Source organism: Tamandua tetradactyla, chromosome 7 (genome assembly GCF_023851605.1).
Source record: "Tamandua tetradactyla isolate mTamTet1 chromosome 7, mTamTet1.pri, whole genome shotgun sequence".
Lineage (NCBI taxonomy): Eukaryota > Metazoa > Chordata > Mammalia > Pilosa > Myrmecophagidae > Tamandua > Tamandua tetradactyla.
Window position 1 is genome coordinate 103,790,961 of NC_135333.1, and position 27,426 is coordinate 103,818,386.

General features: G+C 36.3%; 1 protein-coding gene across 8 annotated transcripts in view; it reads left to right on the plus strand.

Annotated features, from left to right (window-relative positions):
* The window catches only part of TMEM117 (transmembrane protein 117), a 585,676-nt gene that overhangs the window by 318,167 nt on the left and 240,083 nt on the right, over positions 1-27,426 (plus strand). For 7 of the 8 annotated variants that reach the window (XM_077170633.1, XM_077170635.1, XM_077170634.1 and 4 more), the window contains one exon: positions 25,219-25,318. The exons of the other annotated variant lie outside the window; for it this stretch is intronic. In XM_077170633.1, the coding sequence (XP_077026748.1) occupies positions 25,219-25,318 (100 nt within the window). The remainder of the gene's footprint in view (positions 1-25,218; positions 25,319-27,426) is intronic. 8 annotated transcript variants of the gene reach the window in all.

The following is a 27,426-nucleotide window of genomic DNA, read 5'->3' on the forward strand; positions in this document are numbered from 1 at the left end:
CACTTAAAGCCTAGCTTTCTCTTAGCCCCTTGCACAGTGATTTGAGAGCATTGTCTTAATCAATTAAGGCTTTTTAAAAAATACAAGTTGACATGGGTAAATTTCATTATTTAAAAATTCACATGAGTATTGACGGATAAACAGGAGCACAGACTGCTTAAGTTTTTAATTTTCCTAATACTGTTAATGAAGCATATCTAAAAATTTTGATGGCATTTAATCACTCTCCAAATTTGAATTTACATAATAGTTCCTCCATAAGAAATGTTCAAATTTTTACCCTATTCCTGGTCGCTTTAAGAGTTTTCTAAAACAAAGAAAAAAAATCTTGTGTCATTTACGGAAAAATGGCCAGAATTATATGCATAACACTTTTATTTCATATTTTGGGAAAATGTTCAATCACTGTAAAATAGTGTTTCCAAAAGTTGTTCATATCCTGCATTGCACCGATTTAATAATATGGCAAGAGAGACTGCCCTGGCTTCTCTAGACCAAACAGACCCTTTCATCAGTATTTTTTATTTTTTTATTTTATTTGTGTATTTTTTATTTGTGTATTTGTGTGTATTTCCTTGATTATTTTTATGCAAATAAAATAGTGAAAAAGGTAAAATCTCCTTATCAACAGTTTTAAACAGACGAAAACTTCTTTTGCAAATCTGTTGATCTTTGATCACCATATGCACCAAATCACATTTAAAAGGACAGTTTAGCTTTTTCCTTATTTGTTCCATCAATCACTTGTGCCAAAAAGGAAGATTTAGTTATATTTTCTGTTTTAAAGAAGAATGGCAGCTCTTCTCTTCTCTGTTTCCTTCTTATGTCTATTCAGAATGGTAGGTGTGAGTGAGCAGCCTTGGAAACTATACCACTTTATAGCCAGATAAAAGACTGAAGTTAAGGGGCTTACCTCTGCATTTAGGATGCACTGCAGCTTAGTATTAAGAAGAAAGGTAAAACTCAGGGCTACTGATCCCAGACCTCAAGGAGTACAACACTGACCTAACTGAATTAATACCTAATTTTGCCTCTCATCTGTGTGGCCAAATAAACCATTCCCACATCCACCACTGTTTTGCTCAGTAGCCTCTGAATAGTAATTAATGTTCTTTTTGTTTTGTTTTCTCTCTCTGGTCAATGAGGCTAATTTTACTTTCCACACACATCAATCATGGTAGTTTTTTTGAGATTAATAACAATATCCACTGTGCATCCTGGAAGCTGAAAAGTCACATTAACCTAACTATTGGTAGAAGTGCTGGGGGTGGGGGGGTGGGGTGCTGGCAGCACACACATTGTTCTCCTGTGCATTTAAAAAATAAAACAAATACTACCATTTCCTATAGAAATGCATCTCCCAGATTTCCTACGTGTGGACGCTATATTCCAGAAAAAACAGCTTGGTTTCTATAAAAAATCCAAGTCAGATCATGCATAAAACAACTCTCTACTATTAAATCTGATTCACTGTAGAATTTTCTTTACAACATTAAACTCTTCTGAATGAATTTTCAGAAAAGGATTATAAGTCGTATGTTTTTTTATCTTTAAGAGCTGAATACATGAACTATTTCAGGGTTTGCAAATAAATAGCATAAAGTAGCATATGTGTCACTCGTTCTTCCTTCTGCCCAACCGGCAGACCTTAAAATTCCCTCCTCCCAAGTAAAGGCAGAGTTTCATGAATCTCCAGAACACACTGTTCCAGGCAGCTAGGACCAATTTATCAGAGTTGGTGGATGAGCCTCTTTGCCATTTTTAATTAACAGCAACTTCCTTATTTATAGTATGGAATTTAAGACCCAACCAAATACTTTAAGATTTTTACTAAAGCCATGCAAGTTATTATTTTTGGAATCATATGAACCAAAACTCAGATGTAACTACAATCTCAATCCAATTTTATTCTGTGACATTAGGTTGTGTCTGTAATTTTCAAGTCTGGCTGCATTCATCATATTCTTCAAAGACTAATTTCTGTGTGGTTGACTCACTCATTCGCTCATTCATTAAGTAACATTTGTTGAGCACCTACTGTATGTACCACATTAGGGATAGTGTTTCTGCACTCAAGCAACTTAAAGTTAAATAGAGTGGGTCATATATAAAAATAACCATAATACAAAATAAAGTACATTATGGCTCAATTCCTGCCACCCCCACCCCTACCCCTCCATTTAGAAACACGATTGTCTTTCTCATTCTTTAAACCCATGTGGCTTTCTAATTATTGGTATATCTTTCTCTCCCTTTACAGCCAAACATTTAGAATTAAAATAAATGACTACCCTATTGCCTTCATTTCCTCTTTTCTTATATATGACTTAACTCACTGCATATTTGCAAATATATTTAATATTTGCTTCTACTCAACTACCAAAATGTTCTTGCTGACATCAACAGTAACCCAAATGTTAAATTTAACAGATAAATTTAAATTCTTATTTGTTTCACTCACAAGCTCTTCATACAGTCAAATGAATTTTTTGAATTTTTCTCCCTTATATTCCATTACAGTACTTCTGATTTTTTCTTCTGTCTTTGGTGCAGCCCTCTCTTTAGCCTATATGGATTCTTTTTTCTCTTCTGATTCCTTTGAGGTTGGTGTTTCTGGGATACTGACCTCAATTCCTTTCTCTTTTCCTCTGGAATTTCGTGGATGACTGCAAACTCCACCTCTAGCTTGAGTGTTTTAACATGTTTCTCTCCAACCTCCTTCTGGAAGCACAGACTAGCATATTCAGCTATTTCAAAGTTGTTCTTCCTATATTTCCTAATTTGGTGAATGAGATCACCACCTGTTCAGTTGCTGAAGCAGAAATAAAAGAGTAACTCTCAAGTCCATCCTTTTTTCTACCCTCATCCTATGAATGATGAAATTCTATTGGTTCTTTTTTTTTTTTACATGGGCAGGCACCAGGAATCGAACCTGGGTCCTCTGGCATGGCAGGCAAGCATTCTTGCCTGCTGAGCCACCGTGGCCCGCCCCCTATTGGTTCTTACTCCTTAATAGATACCTTTTTATCTCCATTTCCATTTTCTTAGGCCTTTGTCTTTCACCTGACTCACCAAAATGAGTAACCCTACCAATCAATTCTCCACTTGCTGTCAACTTAGTCTTAATAAGACAAAAACTGCATCATCTGACATCCGAGCCTAGAATTGTTGAAAGCACCCCTTTTCATCCAGGATTAAATATAAACTCTTTCCCTTGGTACACAAAGCCCATCAGGATCTGTCCTCTACCTGAAGTTCCAGTTTTATCACTCTCCATTAACTAATCTCTTCGTTTAATTGACTTTGATTTCAGAATATTTTGAACTTGTTGAATGAATCATGGTCTCTCTTGCCTCATTTTTGCATATATTGCTTCCTCTACCTGAAATTTCTCCCACCAGTCTTTCTTTGACAGTTTGAACTCATCTTTTACATTTCAATTCTGATGCCATTTCCACCTGGACACCTTCCCTCACCCATAACATACTGTTTTTCTTTATTGCAATGTTTTCTGCATGGCATTACAGTTGTCTTCTCTTATCCTTAGCTCTCTATCCTCAATGCCTTTCATTGTCCATAGAGCAGATTGGTTGAATCATTTGCACCACGATTGGTTCTGCCCACAAAGTCTACCCATTCTGCCCTGGGACTTTTAGATGTGCCCTGTGCATTTTCTCTGTTAGGGTTTGTTGATACGTTGGCTAGTGATGAATAATGTGCAATCTCTTGATCCTGCAATTATCAAGAGTTTTGACAAAAAACTAGAATATCTTTGCTTTCAACTAGTGAGGGAGAAAGACAAGAGAATTCTGGAATTATCTCCCATTCATCTTAGAACATCATTTTAATATGTTGGGCATGAAAACTGTCCATATTTTGACTTTTTTTGTGGTTCCATTACTATTGATTTCACCATGATTGGATCAGAATGTTACTACTTGCTTTTCTTTCAGTTACCTCCTGCTTCTTTGAGTCAAGAGATTTTATTGAGAAAACTGCCTAATTATAGTTTTGTGTTAGACATTTATTTGCAAGTATAGATGATCATTTGCCTAGTTTCTTGGCCATTTTATAATTCATTTTTGTAAATCGTTATGTATCTATCTGCCTAATCAAGCATCTCTAATATCCCACATTTTAACCCTCATGTCTATACTAATAAAATATATAACTAATAAAATATATTAGAGGGAAATTGTAGCACTTATTCTGAGTGGTGGAATGTCAGTTTACATTTTTCTTTCAATATTTAATGCTGTTTATATTTTAATAATAAACTTTTTGTACTTTTATGATTAAAAAAGCTTTTTAAAATAAAAAGAATGAAAGGGAAAAATACGTTCATAAACAACAATTTTATATTGAGGCCAAGTCTCTTTTTCACTGAGTAATGCCATTTATTGATTTATTTATCCAACAAAAGTTCATTAAGGCCTACATTAACGAGGTTGAAAAAAAAAAGCTACCATGATGCAGAAGAGAGAGGACCCAACTTGCCTTTGAAGAAGGGGGAAAGGAAAAAGAAGAGAAAGTGACATTGGAGCTGTATATTGAAACACAACTGAACAAGATGATGGAAAGTATCTTAGGCATAGGAAACAGCATTATACAGAACCACAGAGACATAGGAATGCAATGGGGGATCTGAATGGCTGGAGAGAATTATGTATATGAGATATAGAGAGTTATATGCTATGTTATTGTGTTAATCCACAAGCTTTAGTTGAAATTGGTGGAAGCAAAAAAGAAAAGGTGATTTTGTTTTAAGCTCATTAAGTATTATGTGATTTCTAGATTTTATTAAAATTAATGCACACTGCATTTTCCCCTTAGCTTTTGCTTTCAAGATAGAAGTATTTTTACTTCTTTAAACTTATTATAGTTTATTTGTGTAACATTTATTGGCCAAATCTTGTTGCACTTTCATTTGGTCATGGATTGATTTAACTTCATGTGTATTTTAAAAACAATAACTGCAATTCCTTCGTTTCACTTCCTAGCTCTCAGACATTATTTGAGAATATAATGTTGTCATTAACAAGAGTCCCACCAAGTCCCACCCCAAATTCCTAAATAGCCTGAAGTAGTATTAAACTGAGAGCTCATCTTTACTCTTTGGTCATATTTTCCAGTTGTTTTTCTGGAAAACTGACCCCAAAATGAATGAGCAGTTTTGGTGAGGTTGTTGCCTTATTACACTCCACTTGGAATGCAGTGTGTGCTGTGGGTTGCGAGACACATTACTTTGTGATTGCGGTTCATTTCCACCAAAAGGACTCTAATTTAAATGAAATCTAGTTCTGTTAATCACCAAAGATATAACTCTGTCATCATATGCTGCGTGTTTTAAGATCAATGATTCTGAATCAGGCTGTTCTTTGATATTTGCATCATTTTTTCATGAACTTGCAGAGGGAATTTGGGTAGCTAAGAGCTGAGCACCCTGAGCAGACTCTAGATTGCTCCTTGATGGCAGGATGTTCAGCGTTTTTCTGAATGAGATTGACTACTAATCTGGTGAACACCTTCTCTAATGAATACAAGAGGGCCTCTTCTCAGAAGTCAGAAATCTAAATGTTTCCTTTTCATGATCTGCAGCTTTGATCATTCCTGATCTATCCAAATGTATTTAATTGTGTCATTTTGGTGCTTTAGAAGGATCTCCGACCTCATGATTCTTATAGTGTATTCTATTGTTCAGTAGTCCCTTGCCTCTGGGGCTGAATGAGGTGATGATGACCAAAAATTGCCTTCCAGATCCCAGGGGCTACATGGGTGTGTTAGTTAGATTCAGTTGTCAACTTGGCCAGGTGAGCATACCTAATCTTGTTGCTGCAGACATAAGCCAACGGTACGTGAACCTCATCTGTTGCCAATTACATCTGCAGTTGGCTAGGAGGCGTGTCTGCTGCAATGAGTGACATTTGACTTAATTGGCTGGTGCTTAAATGAGAGAATGCAATGTAGCACAGCCTAAGCAGCTTGGCATTCCTCATCTCAGCACTAGCAGCTCAGCCCCAGCCTTTGGAGATGCAGAAAGAAGTCACCCCGGGGAAAGTTGTTGGAACCCAGGGGCCTGGAGAGAAGACCAGAAGAGACCATCTTGTGCCTTCCACGTAAGAAAGAACCTCAGTGGAAAGTTAGCTGCCTTTCCTCTGAAGAACCAACAAAATAAATCCCCTTTTATTAAAAGCCAATCCATCTCTGGTGTGTTGCATTCCGGCAGCTAGCAAACTAGAACAGTGGGAAAGCTTTTCCTACAGCACTGATTTTAAAAAGTAATGTTAATGCCCATACCACGTACCAGCTCAATCAATGCCTGGGGAGAGACTCAGACAATGGTGGTTTTAAACATTCCCAGGTGAATCTAATGTGTAGCTAGGATTGAGAATGACCAGAGGGTGGATCAAGACTGGATGATGGGCAGGGCATATTCACCTGGGCAGTGGTGAGGGCGTTGAGGAGTCTGGGAAGCTGTGTCTTGAGGAAGTGATCTACGAAAAACCACATAGGCTCTTGAAGGCAGTAGCAATCTGGGCAGAGGAAGAGTCAGGCATAAAGTCAACTAAATGAAGACTGGAGGACTTGAAGAAAGAAAACTCACAGCAGAGGGTAGGACAGGGTTTGGAACAGCAACTCTGCTCTTATCTGCTGCCTGGAGCAGGTACAGGCATATTGTGAAGAGAAACGGACAGGAAAAAAAAGGACAGATTGGTTAAATGGACAACAAATATTTTAGAATTAGTAGAAATGATAGTTTCCTGTGTGCTGCATTCTGTCCTCAATTTTGAGTGTTGCTGATTTGCATGTGGATTACCAGGCAAACTGAAAATTATTTCAAAGCGATATTAAGTTGCTACCTGTCTGGTTTTGCTGTGCTGTGTACTCATATCCTGACTGCAATGACCAGATAAGGTTCACCAGGTTCAGACACTGAGATATATCTGGAAGCACTCTTAGGCCTATTCTGCTACCAGTTTAAAAAAGCACCCCTCTCAGCTCCAAGAGTTGGATAAAAACCTAACTAGGCATGTAACCAGAGAGCTTGCTTTTCAGCTTGGGAGTTTCTCTAAGTTTCCCTTGTGCCTACCTATGGACCCTGATTTTATACTCTGTATTTCTCTTAAATCACCTCACTGGATTTGTAAATTTGACATTTCTTTCAATGGGCTGAGCAGCTCTAGTTTAACCTCAATTATCCCTTAGATTAGGGATTGCTGTTCAGACACAGATTGCTCAGGACCCCCTCCTGGCTTCTAGTTGTTGGGACACACTCATGACAACTGTGGTTAAGATCTGGACACTGTGTCCTCCTCCTCCTCCTCCGGTCCTGTAAGCCACCTCTTCACGATTAATGAGTCCCTTGAATTAAGGACATGAGGAAGATGCCTAAAAACATTTTCTTTGAAGTGTGAGTGAACCTAAAATCTGGAATAATGTATGCTTTTCTATCAATAAACTAAGCAGAAACACGTACAACTGTAGGTGATACTCAGTTTGATGTGATATCAACTTCCAGGTCCTCCTCCTCCAACTAAGTTGTGGATTTTCTCTCTTTCTCTTAAGATTTCTCTGTAAATGTTCATTGAACACCTCCCTTATCAGTCACCATGTTAGATACTTCCACTCATGTGCATATCATGCCCCAAATGATCAGGCTTCCGGAAATGGTTTCTGAACTTCGCTGTTCTGCCTTCCGGTGACTTCATGTGTTATTAAACTTTATTCACAATACTTTCCACAAGCTGAAGACTGCTTAGTACAGTGCTCTACTTGCAGTATGTGGTTCTGTTGAAAAGATGTCTGTTTTAGTGGGAAAAAAAGAACACTTGATAAAAATATCCAACTTATGATCTCTGTGTTCAAGAGGTACTAAAAGCGCATACCCTAGGGTTTAAAAGGAAAGCTCTTTAGATTGGACACGAATGTGGGTAATTTGCGTGTGAGCCTATAGCTGTTCTAGCAGCAGGAAGCAGATGCTTGACAGCAAAAATAATCTCATGTAGTAAGAACTTCAGAAAGGTGCCAGAAGAAAAAGAAATTTTATATCGTCTTGTGTTGAAACAAAAACAAAAGAATACTCATTATAGATTAAGGCATGAGTATGGATTTTTAATAGTTGAATTAATATTTCAAAAATATGTAGAATCCCACAATTTGGTAAAAAATTAAGCTATGACTAAATCAGTGTTGACTCCTCAATTATAGCCACTGAAGAGAAGCTTCATCTCTATTTGGTGAAATACCGTGTGTGTGTGTGTGTGTGTGTGTGTGTGTGTGTGTGTGTGTAGAGGCAAATGCAGGCAATGTTACAAAGTTTTGGTGTTATATTCTAAAATTGGCATTCTAGGGATTGTTTAAATGTTGTATCAGATGTTGATGTAGGCTATATATTGTAATGTAAAAATAAATGTATCTTTAGATGTAAATTGTAGTATGGCTTACTAAATGAAAAGCACTTGAAAGATAAGAAGTAGATACTATCCACGTAGATGCTGGGATAGGGGAGTGAGTTTTAGTTCAAATGTTCCCCTTTCAATGAATGTTTTAAATGGTCAACTTGGTTAAGGCTGTACCAGCCTTTGTGTTGCAGCGCTGCCTCCCCTCGGGCCTCCGTTCTTGTCACACTGTACATTCCAACAGCAGCCTGAGCCGCCCTTGCCGCTCCTTCTAACACGTCCCGTTGCTTTCAGCCTCTTTGTCTTTGTACATGTGTTTCCTTCTACTTCACATGCTTTTGCTCTCCCCTGTGAAGCCCTCTCTTCTGCTTGCCCCTCCCTGTCACACCAGGAGAATTAGGTGCCATTCCTCTCTGTCTTTTCCCTTACAGCCTTTCCACACAAGGCAGCGGTGATTTGTTTGCATGTCTTTTCTCCTTTGCTACATGGTGAAGTAATGATCATGTCTTATTTATCTCTGTATTCCTAACACCTAGCACAGTTCCAGGTATATGGGAGGTATTCAATCAATATTGTTGAAAGAATGAATAAATAGCTCACCTGCTCCTTCAGAGACAAGCAACTGTCTTTAAGTTGCAGATGACAAGATGGCATCTTGTGTGAATTTGCAGGGCTAGGTACATTCCCAGGCCTCTCATACCTGAGATGCCTGAAGAGAAATCCCCTGGAAAACAGACATTAAGCTATTGCCAAAGGCCAGTACTTGTGCGGATTGTGTGTCTGCAAAGCAGATTTAAGCTGAATGTGCAGAACTTGTTGGTAACATATATTTGATAGCATGAATGCTTCACAAACTCAGAATTTGGGCTGACTTATTTTGACATTTCTAATTAATGACGAGGCCCCATCCACACTCAATAGCAAGAAGTACAAGCTCCCTTTTGAGGTTTTACCCACCTGATTGTCCGTAAAACTTGGTGGCTTACTTAGACCAAAATGGGTCACTAGGTTCAGACCTTTTTCAGATACCAGCCACAGAGTAAGATGTGTCACCTCATTATTTTCTTTCACTTTTTTTTTTTGCCCCCACATGGTGCCAGTGTTGAAGCTTGGTCTTATATAGTTGCATGGACTCCATTCACTCGGCCTTGGTGCCCTGCCTGGCTCCATCCCTACATAGGCCATGGTGAGTCTCACACACCAGAGTGGCTGGGTTCAGACAATGGCTGAAAGCAGCTTTCCCACCCTTGCCCCTTAGTGGGTGGATTCATCACAGCACCTTGTATACCTGTTTTCCACTCTCCTGTACCACTGGACCTTAGTCAGGTCATCCTCAACAGGTCTTCTGTACTTTATGTCTTGAGAGGAGATTGACCCCTTTCCTTCCTAGTGACCAGCTCTGCATGATTAGAGAGATTTGCTAGTGTTGTACGAGCTAATTACACACTTTCCAGTTCCCCTTTCCCAGTGACTTTCTCACCATAACCCAGGGAATGACTGGCAAGTTACCCAAGTGATTTTTCATGGAACCTAGGAAACATCTACTTTGAGATGACTTCCTACTTCACTCCTTGAAATAAATGAAGCAGATAGAGGTTTTAGTGGGTCCTTTCAGGGGCTCTTAATTTATCTCTACCTTATCAGTCATTATGTATATGAAAGTGAAAGGCCTTACACGCTGCTATGCCATCACTTTTCCTTTTACAGATACCTAGAACTATGGCTAGTTAAAAAGCAGAAAGATGTCTAAAATGCAGCGCCTTATGGAAGAAACTCATACGATCTAAATCTCAAATGCAAGTTGTCCATAGGGTTTTAAATAGGGACCAAATTACATCGTATGTACTCAATGCCCTTCACTGCATCTTTAATTTTCAACTTCATCTTTTATTATTCCTTTTCCTTGTCCTCATTCCAGCCATGGTGGACTAGTCTCAGCAGTCACAGGATTGATCACCCTTCAGGAATGTTCAGGCTGTTTCTTACCTCCGTTTGAGACACCCTCCAATCTAATATAAAAATCATTTTCTCCCAAAAGCTATGCTGCTCTTTTACTATCCCTGTGTTTCTCTAGTCGAATAACAATAGCTGCCATCTTTTGAGCCTCTCCTATGATAGAAGGTACTTTATTTTTTGTAACTATTTTAAAATTTAGAAATAATATACACAAAAGTGCAAAAATATGATTATATAGCTTAATTAGTGTAAGGTGAATTGTTATACAATATTATTAATGACAGCTGTGTTACCTGTCACCATTCATGTTGACCAAAAGAACTTGGCCAATACTCCAGAAGCCCTTGGGGTCTCTTTTCCTCATAATAAACCTCTGCCTCCCTCCAAAATAATCACTGTCTCCCTTCTGTGTGCTTCACTTTCTGGCTCTCCTTTATAGTTTACCACTTTTAATACTTCCCTAAACACTATTTTTTAGTTTCACTTTATTCTGAATTTTAGAAACTCATACAATGTGTTCTTTTTTCTTTTCTTTTTTTGGGGGGGTCTGGCTTCTTTTATATAATAGCTTCCGAGATCTGTCCAGGTTTGTATAGTAAGAGTCTGTTCATTTTAATTGTTGTGTAGTCTCCATTGTATGACTATACTATATGTATCCATTCTAGTGATAGACGTTCGGGTTGTTTCCAGTTTGGGGCTATTATAAATGATGCTGCTATAAACATTCCTGCACGTTTCTCTCAGCGCTCATTTGTACATCTGTGCCTGGAGTTTTCTGGTAGGAAAGTTTCTAATTATAGATTCAATTTTGGGAATCATTTCAAAATTTTCAAATTTCCTCTTTATTCCTATGCAAGTTTTGTTACTTTGTAAATGTTTTCCTAGAAATTTGTTGATTCCATTTACTTTTTCATTTTTATTGACAATTTCTTAAAATGTACTCATTATCTATTTAATCTCCACAGGATCTGTAACGATGTCCTCTTTCCATTTCTGACATGTTAGCTATACCTTCTCTCTATATATTTTGATTAATCTTCCTGGGAAATTATCAATTTTATAAGTGTTTTCACAGAACCAAATTTGTTCATACTCTTTATCATATATTGCCTTTTTGCTTACTAATTCCTTAACTAAATTCTGTTTTGTAAAATTTTTATTATTACATTCTTTGACTTTACCTTGCTATTTCTTCCTTAATTCATTAATTTTAAATTCTGGATGTATTAATTTTTTTTAGCATTTCATCTTTTCTAAAATATTTATTTACAATTAAATGTTTAAGCATGGGCTTTGTTGTATATCACAATATTTTAATTATTATCCAGCTCAAAATATTTTCTATTCCCCACTGAGATTTCTACTTTGAATCAAGTGTTATTTAGAAGTATATGCCTTAGTTTCCAAGACCAGGGAATTGTCTACTTGTCTTTTTATTACTATTGATTAATAGTTAATTTACATTATGGTCAAAGAACAACCTTTGTATGATTGTCATTTAAAATTTTTTAAGATTTGCTTTAGGCCTTGTTTATGGTCAGTATTTCTAAACTGACAATTAATTTAGAAATATTGCTTTAAATGAAAGTATATTCTGTAGTGGTGGAGCAAATTATACTACATATATCCATTAGGTAGAATTGTTAATCCATTTATTCAAATCCTTTATGTCCTGACTGATATTTTTGGCTGCTTGTTCAGTAGTTTTTGAGAGAACTATGTTGATATCTTCCACTATCTTTGTAAATTTGTCTATTTTTTCTTACCATTTTGTCAACTTATTTAAATTAACGTATTTTGGGGGCACATTGTATCCTCCAGATGACTTGAATCTTTTGTCATTACTAGGATGCCTTCTTAATCTATAATAATACTTTTTGCCCTTTAAAAATGATATTAATACAATGACATCAGCTAGCTTTCCTTTGGTTATTTTTGCATTTCACCTTTTTCCATTATTTTACTTTCAACCTATATGTTGCCCTGGTTTTAGATGAATTTTTTAAAGATAGCTTATAATTTAAATTTGACTTTGCAGGACTGAAAAATGTCTTCATTCTGTTACACATTTCTCTGCTGTCTACACTGTTTCCTCTGGGTTTCTTATCTTCTTTGGAGTTTTTCCTCAAATATAAGGTGATCTCTGAGGTCCATTCATATTTATGAATTGGGCAATTAAAGATAATTGGGAAGTCTCTGGCATGGACAGATTTGACAGATAAGACTTGGGGGTTGTGATTGATGGGAATTTGTCCATTTCACCAGGGAACTCTCAATTTTAATAAATCTTTTGGGTACGGACATTGGTAAGTTTTCTTTGAGCTGATACTTCTGTCTCCAGCCCAGGCAAACGGCATTGTGGATAATGGGACTCTCAGAGTTTAATATAAAAAAATTGTATTTAAAGCCCTTATTTTCACCAAGATGTCTCATTCCCTGATTGAATTACTCCAGGTAGCAAAGGTCCCGTGTTCTTTCCTCTGTGGGGTGGGGATAAAATCCTGGGTTTGCTGGTTTGAGAAGGGTACCTGGTAGTCTAACCATTCATTTGGAGTCTTTCCACTCAACTCTCTGTTTTCAGTTCCATCCTTCCTCTCTCTCACTTTCAGCAATACTGAGTTTTCACTCCGTAAGCACTGCTGGGATCAGAGGCACAATTAACTCCCTTCTTCAAGCATTCTACAGAAGAACTTAGGACTACAGAGAAAGAAATCCAAATCAGGCACCATTCCTCAATCTCCTTTTCAAAATGTTATTGAAATTTCTCATCTTCTGCCATCACTTCTGCTGTACAGATTTGTTTTTATTTATTTACTTCTATACTGTCATTTCAGTAGATTTTGGAGAGGGGGAAACATATGTGGTCACTCCTGCCTCTAGAATGCAGTTTACATGTGACCTCAGGGAGCCTCTTGGGATAGAACATTTAAGGAAGAATTGAAGGGAAGATAACTTTCCAGGACCATGGGCAGGTGTTAAAAAGGGGCTTTTACTCTGAAGAGAGCACAACATATTTTACTCCTTGCCCATGGACTCACACCAGAAGCTGTTATACAAGAGTAAGTGAAAGATAAAATGGGGACATTTCTCTATAATTTCTGTGGGCATTTGGGACTGCAGGGCATCAGCAACAGTGTTGGCATTGGCTTGCAATGCACAGGCGTGGGGTGGTAATGTATATGTATTGGTGACTGACCCCAGAATCTGTGGGAGTAGCATGTTAAAACAGTAGTACTTTTCAAGGATGTCTTTTCGTTGTCCTGGACCCCATTAGTGCCTTTGGGCTTTGACACACAGAGTGACAGCATGAATAGCAGTAGCAGGGACTTTGGTGCCAATCAGTAGAAGAGATGTTATCTTTGGAACCACTTTTAACATCAGTATCAACCAGACCATCACTGTGAGTAGAAGAGGAAAATTGCCAAAAGTATTAGTTCTAACAACACAAATAAAATTCTCAGAAAACTCACTGAATTATTTGGGAGGAAATTGAAATGCTCACAGGGTGGGTGGAAATGTGGCTTTATCTCCTTTTTCTCTTACCTAGGATGGTGTGATGCACATCGCAAAAGCAGCACATGAAATCCTTTACTGTTAAATCAAATGAAACTATATAATTAATAAAATTGCAGAACAGATTTACAGAGCAATAAAAACCACGTCACATCTAATCTGAAAGGGATTTGATAATAATAAGGCATTATTAGGCTAAAGAGATACCCATGGACTTTAGAGTTCTTCACAAGAAGGATCAGTTCAGGAGTGACCAAGTGCAGAGTGGAGGCTATGTATTTTATACCTGGGAGATGCTTCAGGGTCCTGTATCTGCTAACCCAAAACATTCCTGCATCATGGGCAAACTCAGTTCTAGGGCTCCCATTCCCAAGTTCTTGAGGCCCGCTCTCCAGCTCTCTGTTCTACACTGCTAAGTGATGTCTGTTTAATCTGATCTTCTTCTTACCTTCTCTTGACACTTCGTGTCAGACCAGTAATGATCTCTGATCTTTCAGAAACACGGCCTCCACTTTCTCCTACTTAAACTTCTTCTGCCTTTATTTTTTTGGTCAATACTCTTTCTTTCAAAGTCAGGCTCCTATTAGACTAGTTAGCTGAGAGATTTAACCTCCTTTACTACCTTTTTATCTATTCAATGTACAGATATTCTCTTGCTTATTGTCACTCATTTGACTCATTCTTATAATTGTCTCCATTTTTCCCAAAATGAAGACACATTCTAACAGATTGGTTTTAACTAGAACATGTACATGCATTTTTTTTTAATTGCAGGAAGGTGTGCTGTTGCAAAATTTAGCAAACTTGCAAAGTTTATATATGTAACAGTATCTTAAGATTTAAATCGAAGCCCCCCCCCCCTTGCCTTGGGTAGTGGTATAAAGAGTGGGCATACATACCTTCATCCCTGTTCTTATTAGGAGTAATTTGAAACCTAATATCAGTCTGTCAGCCTCATAGGTGACTCTTTTCTTGCAATTTAATTTTTAATCCTTTCTAAAAGGATTAAAAGATTATTGTATAGTTGAAATTGGGAAAATTATTCAAATCTAAATTTTTAGGCTCTAACATCATTCCTTGGTGTAAAGGTTACATTATTTTCATTGCAACTAGCAGAAGCCCAATCAAGTTATTTTGAGAAGAAAATGGGGCATTATTCTTAGAAGTGACGGGTGTTTCATGGATCCGAAATACAAGAATGCAGGTCCCAGAAGGCATTAGAGTTAGAGACTTCCATGCCACCAGTGTTCTCTTCTGCTTTTGTTCTCTCTTCCTTTGCATGAGTCAGCCTCACTTGAACCTCCCTCTCCCCATCTTCTCTTCTCTCTTTCTGCAGAATTTGTTCTCCATTGTTCACATTGTTTAGATTATGGTCACCAATAACCATTGGATTGTTTTCATCCAAACTTTGGAAAGAGGTTTCCTTCTTTTGCCTTTGATCCTTGGTTCTAAATGATCAACAAAGGAAAGTGTAGGATAGCATCAGGGTTCGGTGTGTTTGTACCCATGGTCTCTATGAACTTGTCCTTGGGACTCCGTGGATTGGGGAAAGATGGGATAGGAGGGAGGAAATAACTGTACAAGAGATACTGGACATTGATACAGAAAGCGACCACTATCTCTGGAGTGCTAGTTCTTTGTCCTTGGACACATATGTGAAGTTACACCTGGCTCATGGTCTAGCATATGGTGAGAGATCAGTGAATATTTGTGTGAAGAGTAAATGAATATGAAATAAAGTAGATGCTTATGTAATATAAATTTGCATGCTGCAGGAATGGTTCTTGGTTGAAAAAAAAATAGCTGTCTTCCCCTCCCCACATCACTGGAAGCTAAATTTCTTCAAGCCATAAGTAACATAATCAAACTAATGTATAAATGACTAATACTACAAACTTTCCAAGAAGTAATTTAGAGGTTCTGAATAACTGATAGTTATAGAAAAACTTTAAGTGAAAGATGAAATGCATAATTGGGAAACAGTATTGAGTAGTCCAGGGAAACAGAATAAGATGTGGTTGAATTCAATCTAAGTGATGATGGAGAAGGAGGAGGTCAAGGAGCGGAAGGAGCATAGAAGAAAAAGAAAACATTTCGAAAGAGCTTTGGATGTGAAAATTTTGTAGGGCATAGAAAGGCAGTTTCATTTTTGAGGTTACTTTATTTTATTATACTCCATTTACAAATCATTTCTGGCAAAAGTTAATTGTTGTACTTACATCTCAGTGTTTTCACTCCATTATTTATCTGTTTTGACTTTTTGACAGACAGCCGTGAATATTTACCTTCACTGACACATCCGCTAAAATCAGACTTGCTTTTTTCCTACATTGAGCAGCATCAGAAGCATATCAGAATCTACAAGGTTTTTATGCCTTTCTGATTAGTTTAGGAGGAAGTATAATTATGTAAGAACTAATAAATTATTGTAGGGTAAATTAATTAATGTCTTTCTGGCTCAGCTTGCAATTCACTTTTACAATAATACAAATTGATAGCAGTTCGTTGTATACACTTTATCTGAAGAGTCGTAAACACATTGATGTTATTTAACATCAAAATGTGATTAGAGAATGAAATTTCTTTTAGGTAATTTGTGACTCTCTTAATTCATTTGGAGGTTTATTGGGTTTCTCTTAATAACAAGATAAACATTTAAAACTTTGTCCTGTTATTTTGCCAACGACTTTAATGAAGACACATGAAATGTTTCGGTTATATTTGTTTTATTCATTAGAAATAGAACAAGCCTGTTTGTGCCTTCCAGTTATATTGCATGTAACTGTAGTGTTTGTGAAACTGAGAAAAAAATGAATTAAGAAAGATGCTGGGGTATAATTACAAAAATCCTATAACTTTAAGATTAGTTGTGAGGCTATATTATTTTTTTTAACCTTGTAAACTTCCAAAGTTTCACTTTAAAGGGCAAAAAAATGTAGTTTGGAAGTCCATTTGAAGGATCATGAAATTAATTTTTTTTCTTTATTCACATGGATAAAGTAAATGCATTTTACTATATAGGTCTTATATTGTTTATGCCAGAGAATTGATGCGTTAAATTATGTATTAATAGCTAGTCCCTTTTAAAAGGATTCCTTTGCAAACAGAATAAGATTTAGTAAAGACCATACAAAAAATCTATAGTATTTTACCTTTTTTCATTATTAGCCAACTCACTTATATTCAAAGTAAATAAATTTACATACATGGCAGAAAACCAAGGATGTTTCTTCATTTTGATTGAATTGCATTTTGTCCTTTAACTTTTTATTATAGAAGAGGTATTAAAAATTATACAAAGATATTCTATTTGCTAGGACATCATAATTACATGGTCTACATTTTATCTCTCACATTTTCTTTTAATTTCTTATATTGCAAATCCTTGATTTTACCTTTAATTCTTTTAATTCTTTTATCCTCTTCTTGTTTCGGCCCTGGTGTAAGATGCTTTAAGTAATCTTCTTACTTTAACTGACTACTTAATTTAAATATTTATTGCATTCCAAAAGCATGCTATGCACTGGGCAAAAAATTTCACCTGCCAGGGCAACTGAAATATATTCCCTACCCTTGATGCACTCAGTCTTATGAGAGAGAGAGCCAAGGTGAGAAAATCATTAAAGTACATTAGGAAAAGTATTTAACATAGAAGAATATGAAAATGTTGTGGGAACACCAGGAAAGGATGACTCAGGAGACTTCTCAGCAGACACATTGAGTTAAAAGTCTCAAAGGAAAGGGGATGGCTTTCCAATCGAAGAGACCAACATGGGCAGAGATGAAAAGGTGTGTTGTAGAATAATGTCATGTTTGGTGAGGTTGATTTCATGGTGTGAAGGAGGCTCTGGAAGAAGGATTTTGTGAAATGAAGGGAGATGGGTCTAATAAACATAACGGCTTGCAGATAGTACAAAGCCTTCTTATCCTTTCTTTGCCCTGTGATAGTGGAAGCCCTATTATTTCAGGAAATTGGAGCCAGTAGGCCAGAGGCCAACCATTTTTTGCGTACCCATTGTGAAATAGTTGTGCTGAAAGCTTTACATACGTTTATTTTATTAAATCCTTGAGGACACCCTGTGAAGGAAAAGTAGATATTCCCCTACTCTACAGATAAGGCAAGGGTGGTTATAGAATCTGATAATCTCCTCAAGAGTGGTAGTTTTCAAAGCCAGTGCTTTCTGGTTCTAGGACTCCTATTCTTCAGTATACCATACAACTTTCCCCAAAGCCACTATAGTGACAACAAAGAGTCTACATTAAAGGAAAAACTTTCATAGGAAAGTAGGAGGCTATTATTTTAATTCAGGTGAGATGATTAAGAACAGAATTAAGACACTGATAGTGGTAATGACAAAAGGAAAAAAAAAAGGAAAAACCCAGCATAGATTTGAGAGCCCTTTCAAAAGTCCTTCAGAGCCTTAGTGATTAATCAGATGTTGACAGTAAAAGAGGGGGAGGGATCCATGTGTTTTAATTTGCAAGCTGCCAGAATGTGATATAGCAGAAACAACAGTTTTTAAAAAGGAGAATTTATTAAGTTACAAGTTTACGTGTTTTAAGGCCATAAAAATGTCCAAATTAAAGCAAGGCTATAGAAATGTTTAATCTTAGGTGTCCAGGACAAATGCCTTGGTTCAAGAAGGCCAGTAATGTTCAGGGTTTCTCTCTCAACTAGAAATGCACATTGCAAACATGGTGATGTCTGCTAGCTTTCTCTTCAGGCTTCTTGTTTCATGAAGCTTCCCCAAGGGCTTTTTATTCTAACATATATGCAACCTAACTTTTCCCCTTTTAACCACATTCATGTATGTAATTCAGTACTGTTAATTATATTCACAATGATGTGCTACCATCACCACCATCAAAGATCTGTTTAGGCTGATTGCTATTTTACAATCACCTCAAATAGAAATTCTGTACAATTTGAGCATTAACTCCTCATTCCCTATTCCACCCCATTCCCTGATATCCTCTATTTTAGATTCTGGTTCTTCTATGAGTTTTCTTATCCTAATTATCGCATATTAGTGAGGTCATACAATATTTGTCCTTTTGTGTCTGGCTTATTTCACTCATCATGGTGTCTTGAAGGTTCATCCATATTACCACATGTATCAGAATTTCATTCCTTTTTATGACTGAATAATATTCCATCGTATGTATATACCTTATTTTTGTTAATCCATTCATTGGTTGATGGACACCTGGGTTGCTTCCATCTTTTGGCAATTGTGAATAATGCCACTATAAAAATTGGTTTGCAAATATCTGTTCAAGTTCTTGCTTTCAAATCTTTTGGGTATAGACCTAGAAGTGGTTTTTCCAGGTTGTTTGGTAATTCTATAGATAATTTCCTGCTGAATTGCCAAACTGTCTTCTGCTGTAGAATGTAAGTGGCTGCACCATCTACATTCCCACCAACAATGAATGAGGGTTCCTTTTCTCTCATCCTCTCCAACACTTGTTAATTTATTTTTTTTTAAATATAGTAGCCATTCTAGTGGGTGTGAAATGGTATCTTAAGGTGGTTTAGATTTGCATTTCCCTAATAGATAGTTTTTTGGAGTATTATTTCCTGCCGCTTTTGGTATATCTTCTTTGGAGAAATGTCTATTCATTTCTTTTGCCCATTTTTTAAAAAAACGTGTTGTCTTTTTATTGTTAAGTTGTAGGGTTTCTTTTTATATTCTGGATATTAAGCCTTTATTGGATAGGTGGCTCCCAAATATTTTCCACCATTGAATAGGTTGTCTTTCTTTTTCACTTTCTTGATAAAGTCCTTTGAGGTACAAAAGTTTTTAATTTTGATGAGGTCCCATTTATCTTTTTTTTCTTTTGTTGCTTGTGCTTTGTATGAAAAGTCTAAGAAACTGTTGCCTAAAACAATTTCCTTCCCTACATTTTCTTCTAGGAGTTTATAGTCCTTGTTCTTATGTCTTGGTCTATGATCATTCTGAGTTGATTTTTATGTATAGTATGTGTAGGGGCTTACCTTCAATTTTTTGCACATGACATCCAGTTTTCCCAGCACCATTTGCTAAAGAGACTATTCTTTCCACTTGCCAAAAATCATTTGGATATGAGGGTTGATTTCTTACCTCTCAGTTTGATTTCCTTGGTCCATATGTCTGTCCTTGTGCCAGACCATTCTGCTTTTATTACCATGGCTTTGTAGTAAGTTTTCAGATCAGAAAGTACAAGTCCTGCAGGACTCAAACTTCCTTTTCAAGATGCCATTGGTTATTTGTGCAAAGCAAGCTGTTGGAATTTTGTCTGAGGAGAGCATTGAATCTGTAAATCAATTTGGGTACAATTGACATCTTGACAATATTTACTCTTCCAGCTGGATGCAATGTTAATCATTCTAAGCTAATTCTAACAATTGCTTGCAGCGTTTTTGACACTCCAATGTTCTGTCCCATTATAGCTTTATGTCCTTGGCCTCGCCTGGAAAATCTTTATGTATGTATTCAGCTCCAGCAAAGTCTTTGAGTAGTTAAGACTAGGAATTTTGAGCAAAAACACTAAATGTTGCTATTTGGATACTAGTTAATTAAGGGAGTGGATTAAAGGCTGTTAATCATTTCATTATAGATACAGAAAGATTGAGTAAAGAATAATAAAGTGAATGTAAATTTAATTCCTAGCCTATTTTAGTGACAATTTTCTACCTTAGTGCCTTAAGAATACTGGGATTTTTCACTTTAGTTTAGTACAGGCTGGTACTCATGTAAGTCAACTCCTTATCCATGATTTACTTGAGTACAAGGTTCCCAATCTTATTTATGTTGCCATACATGACTAGGAGAGACAGCTGTGACATTATGAATCCAGCTGGCTACAGATGGATCTTCAGTGAAGCGTGAATCTGTATTGGTTTGATAATCTATGTTTACTGCCTCTTGTTTCAACTTTTAGGGGGATTTAACCCCTAAATCACCTGGCTTTGACTGCATCCACTTATGTATGAGTAATAGATGAAGTGAACTGGAGGTTTTGTTGATAGTGACCAAGACTCTCACCTTAAGGCTGATTCGTTATTTTATTGACTATTAAGCCATGATAGAGTGTGTTTTAGTTATGGCTATTTGATTATCGTTAGATTTCACTAGGTTTAATAGTTTTGGTGCTCATGTTCTTATGTTATTATTATAATTGCGAGCCATTTCTAGCTTCTACATATTGAAGTTCTGACACATTTGTTATGGTTTGACAGTAAATCTTGAAATCTCAAGAAGAAATAAAAACTGAAGTCAATGCATGAAAAGTCATTCATTTAGGATATTTAAAGGCACAGAGATGGTATCAATGATCTATATTTACCTTGAATACTATAGAACTGCAAGATTTTCTAGACCTACATACAGAGGAAATAACTATTTAAAGCATAAAACAGAAGAAATAAGCAAATGATATATGAATAGCTGAAAAATCAGCGAAAACATCAAACAAAGCTAAAACTTTAATGGTGTTTTCTGGAAAATAAATTGAATTCTGAATCACTACCTAAAACCTTTGTGTACAAAGTCCCGCTATTTTGCTTTTTTTAGAGTCCAGTATGTTTACAATGGCTGATAGGAATATATGCATACTCTGTCCTTTACAATATTAGCTTGAAATATTTTTAAATGTGAATGGATATGCAAATCAATGAACTAGAAGAAGAGAATTTTTACGACAGGTCTGGATATTTGTAATTCTTCCTCTTGTTGGTCCAAAGTAGCAAAAAATAACAATGTATACTAACATTTTTATATCATTCTCTACTTGACAAATCCATTTAAAGTATATTAGATATTTGGGGGTGCAAGAGTAATTCAGTGGTAGAATTCTCGCTTGCCATGTGGGAGACCCGGGTTCGATACCCGGCCTGTGCACATCCCAGACAGACAAACAAGCAAACAAACAAGCGAAAACCAAACCAACAAAAATTCAGCAAATGGTGCTGTAATAAGGGGATACTCACATGGAAAAAGAATGAAATGTGACCCCTGCCACACAGCATACAAAAAAATAAAAACGCTTTAGGTATTTTAGTTATTTAATAAAGTATCTATGTTATCTCATCTGCATTGTTATTGTAACATCTAGCACTCACCATATGTTCACAGGCACAAGGGAGGGGAACTTTATTTTGTGCTGAGATGTAATTCTAGGTGAATAAAGGACAGTTTCACAATCAAGGAAAGATTTAGTTGGAGAAATAAAGTGAAGACAATAAAGCAATTATGAAACATTTTTATTGACTTTGTGACAAAGTTCTTATGGATTCAATCTCATTTTATTGATTTTTCTGGGGTTTTACATACATAAGTCTACCCATGCCATATGGAAATGAGTATGAATAATTTTGTAACTTCATTCATTCATAAATTAAACAAATGCTTATTGACCACTTATTATGTGAAGGCAATGTTCTGTGTACCAGGGATTCAAGAGTGAGCAAAATATTTTAGAAATACTTCCCTTACATCATGGAGATATTCTCTGGTTTTAAATATTTTATTTTCTCTTGATTTTTAGTGATATAGCCCAGTCTCTTAATATGCTAGTAATTTTTTAATGAATTGCAGAAGTTATGTATTAAAAAGCATAGAGGATCCACATGATATTGTATTCTTCCAAAAAAGATTTACCCTTTCTTCTGATAGGCAGAGTGAAAGCTGATTATCTTAATCTAGTCATGGAATGGACTGGGTAAAGGCTGATTGATAATTTTATCAAGGCTCTGTCCACCTCTGGTTTATTCTACTCCTAAAGTACAGCCTTCATTAGCCCCATGTATTCTCTTGGGCTACACCCCCTGGCATTTTCTGAACTAAACTTGTATTCTTAGAACTGTTGTAGCCATCAAACCCTTATGCTAATTTTTCAAAGACTTTCTGCTTAACCTTTTAGCCTCCCTCCTGCACAAGTTCAGAATTTGGTATTTGTCTTGACGGGACGATCAGCATGGCTTGGTTAGGTCTAAGCCCCTCCTTTTGCGTTAGGAACTTGGCTGCTTAAGTTTCTTATGTTGCCTCTCCTGTTTCCTGAGACTGCTCTCCGCCCAGACAAAGCCCAGATTCTAACCTCTTGCCTTACCAGAGAATCAGTATATGTCCCCAGAGAAAAAGCAGCTAACCTTCCAATAATTCTCTTCTATCTGGTATCTTGGCCTCTGAAGTCCTTATTACTGCGTCAGTTTTCTGATGTCTTTAAAAAGTGTTTTTATGTTTTGTTTTGTTTTGGTGATTTTTGTATTTTATATCGATTTTTAGTTGTTCTTGGCTAAATCAATCTGTTGCAAGTTTATCCATCCCACTCCTGTTTTTATATACTGGAATAAAAGAGTGATGCCTTCTCTTATATATGTATATTCAACCATAGAGAATGTATCAGGAATTTCCATGCTAACCAACTGTATTATAGATTTAATTGGGTAAGTGGGCAAGTAAGACTGGGTCATTGAGCAAGTTCTTCCAAATAGATATCCTTGAAAGAGCTGGACAATTACCATAGGTTATCACACTGAGTTCATTGACCAAGAGTTGTTCAGTGATAGTGATAGTGAATTCAGTAACACAAACTGTCTATCAAGTTAATCTGGGAACTTTCAAGTAGGCTGCTGCTTCAAAGTTGGATTGGTGAGCTTTTGATGAATTGCGAGTACAACTCCTGAGGTGTTGCTGCTTCTGGATGCTATTGTTGACATGAATTTTCCACAAAGGAAATAAGTCATGATTCATTGCTCGCTAAAATACAAGGGAAGAAAGTAGACATAGCTTTTATTTTTTATATCTCTACTAACATTTATAGAAAAAAGGTATAACATTAGTGGTTAAGTGCCTGAGTTTTAGGATTAACCAAATTTAGAATGAAGTCCTGTGCATCCTCTAGCTGTTTGATCTTGAGGAAATTGCTTGAACATTCTAAAGCCTCAATTCCATATGCATGAAATAAGAATAATATATTTAATTGTGTTGATGTGAGAGTTGTTGGAGACACTGTATTTAAAGGGTTTGTCAGGATCTCTGACGCATTCTGAGCATGCAGTACATGGTAATTATAAATTTTTTGGCTATTATGGAAACCCATGGTATTGCAGATCCTGTACTTTGGAGTGGGATCTCGAGACATTTGCAGAGACCCTCCCAAGCAGGTGAATGAATTTAGCATGTGGAGAAAGAGCTGCTTGAGAGTTTGGAAGTTTGATTTTGTTGTTAAGTGAAAATATTTAAATATCTGTTTATTTTGTGGATAACAAAACTACCTTCAATAACATCAAATAAAACTGATTTAAAGGTAGTTTACCTCTCTGTAATTTAACAAATGTTCTTGTTCATCATTTTAACAGGTAAATAGCAAAAATAACCTCTATGTTATTTTAAAGTTAATCTAAATAATCAAGATTAATGTTCTGAATAGTATAGACATCATCATATATAAGAAAAGGGACAAAATTTAAAGTATAAAAAATATCTGAGTAAAAAAACTTGCAGTAAAATAATAAGAGAGAGAGAATTTGATTACTAACTACCATTCATTAGTTGTGTGGTGTTGGGTAACTTTGGTGATCTCTCTGAGGACCAGTTTGTTCAGAGAAATTGGAAAATGGAAAAAATAATGCATGAGATTTTCTTGAATATCAAATGAACAAATAGAAATGTAACTGCTTAGAAAACAATAAACATAGTCTTATTACTGGTATTTAATGGTCAGCTGTACCTTCCTCAACTGATATTCTGAAACTCTGAGCTGTGAAGACTATGTACTTGTATTATAACAGGAAGACAAGAACTAGCTATGCATAAAGAAAGCGATGACTAAATCCTCTGGTTAGTTTTATTTAAGTAATAATTTAAATGTGTATATCTGAATCAAATTTTGCATTGCTTTATTGTGGGTAATTTTTCTCAAAACTTGACATAATTCTGAACACGATTCAAGTATGATATACCCAAAGCCTGGTCCCAATACTTTTTTGATAGTTCTTACTTGACAGAGCTTTCAAGTTACTCTAATTCAGAAAATGTTTCCACTCCGCTCATACTTGAGTGAGCATGAAATGAAGTCTTTGCTGAGTTTTTCTGTTTGATTTTCTAAAAGCTGATGTCAGTTTTGCAGCTCAAAAGTGAAAACACATGGTGATTGGTATAGTTGCATCCAGTCTTTGAATCTAATTCAAACTGGCTCAGACACCCTCAGAGCTCTTCTTAGCCTTTTAGATTTCTAAGCATGTATGATGACACAAAATCGAGAAAGCTTGTTGAGAGGGAAACATCTTTTTGTGTGTTGCTGAAGCAGAAGACTTTAAACTGTATGGCCCTCTGAGTCTGGACAATGTCTTGTGTGTTTGTTTCCACAGAGCATATATCATTACACACTATATGGGCATCCGAAATGAAAGTTTCATGAAATTAGCTGCAGTAGGGACCTGGATGGGGGACTTTGTCACAGCTTGGATGGTAAGAAAATTTTAACTTCACCCATTTCAAACAAACATCAGAGAGAAGATATGTTCATAATGTTGGACAGACACTGCTTTTGATGATTTAGAGTAAAATGATTACCTCTATTCCAGTCGAACAAATGCATGAGTACAGATAAATCCAGAGATTATATGCAGTATCTGTGAACCTTGGGGAAAAAAATCAATGCAATTAGAATGTTCATAATGGTTCTCCACAGATACATTTATTTATAAAAATACGAATATATATCTTTGAATATGTGAAAATTTGTGTGTATGAATACATACAAATGAATGCACATTCAGAAAATTAATAGAACATTCTTCCTATGAAGATTTGAATAATTCTATGAAGATTGTGCTTTGACCTGTTCAATTTTCAGGTAAGGAGTGTGATCTGGCTTCTCTCAGAAGATCATATGAAATTTTTTAAGGACATTAAAAATAGTTTTCTACATTTGTTTTCCTCACTTAACCTACTAACTTAATGGTAAGTGAAAGTTATGATGGTAACTGAAAGTTATAAGTCATCTCTTTTAGTCTCTTTTGTGCATTATTAGTGGTTATTTTTATAAGCCTGCAACAAATAACCCATATCTTATGCTGAGCTCAATTGTCAAGAGTAGCTTCTGTTTTTAATAATTGAATTAAACTAAAATACATTATACCACCAGAAGTCTCTAGATCTTAACAATACATAAAAGCACCTCAGAGTGCAAGGAACATAATTTCCATAAAGGCTGAAAACTTGAACCTTCCTTGACACCTTTCACAAGTGGAGCTCATCCTAATTAACTTTTGTGCTGGTTTGAAGGGAAGCATGCCCCCTAAGAAAAGTGATGTTTTAATATAAATCCCATTTCTTAAAGGTAGAATAATCCTTATTCAATACTGTATATTTGAAACTGTAATGAGATCATCTCCCTGGTTGATGTGATTTAGTCAAGAATGGTTGTTAAACTGGATTAGGAGATGACATGTCTCCACCCATCTGAATGGGTCTTGATTGGTTTATTGGAGTCCTATAAAAGAGGAAATATTTTGGAGAATGAGAGATTCAGAGAGAGCAGAACGACAGAGCTATGAGAAGCAGAGTCCATGAGCCAGCAACCTTTGGAGATGAAGAAGGAAAACGCCTCCCGGGGAGCTTCATGGAACCAGAAGCCAGGAGAGAAAACTAGCAGATGACGACACCATGTTCACCATGTGCCCTTCCAGCTGAGAGAGAAGCCTTGACTGTGTTTGCCACATGCTTTCTCACTTGAGACAGAGACCCTGAACTTCATTGGCCTTCTTGAACCAAGGTATCTTTCCCTTGATGCCTTAGATTGGACATTTCTGTAGACTTGTAATTGGGACATTTTCTCTTCCTTAGAACTGTAAATTAGCAACTCATTAAATTCCCCTTGTTAAAAGCCATTCCGTTTCTGGTATATTGCATTCTGGCAGCTAGCAAACTAGAACAGATTTGTCCTTCCATTTGCTTGAAAATGAGGTTACAGTTTTTCTACGGATCTACCAAAGGAAAGACTGTGCCTTACCTCACTGAGAGTTGACCGGCTCATGTTCCTACAGATGTGTCCCATATACCATGGGTAGACTGTCTCAATGTGGTTACTGCTATTTCTATTGCTAGCTTTGCTTCTTATTCATAACAGGTGTTTTCAGGGAACAGGAAGCAGTTGCATCTTGACTGATATTACTGTGAGCATCCTGAAAGAGTATCAACTAACCATGCAAGGGCTTTGTATAGCCTGCCTTGGAGTCTCCTCCCACCTCCGTTCATTTTTAGAATGTTAACAGAACAAATTACCAGATGTAGCCCATCCCATTAACTTTAAAACCTGAACTTGAAAAAAATGATTTATTTTTTTTGTCATCACTAGTAATGAGAACGGGGCCAGGTGTTGAGACCAGGCTACCTCATATAAAACTTTTCCATTTCCATTGAGAAAAAAAAACAACTGTGCAGAATGAAATATATAAACTTTGAGAAATGTAGTTTCCTTGAAATTTGAGGATATTCCTTTAGATATGTTCATTGTGTGTTGTGATTTTGACTCCATTCTCTGGTGAAGCTCCTTAGTAAAACTGAAAAGAGAA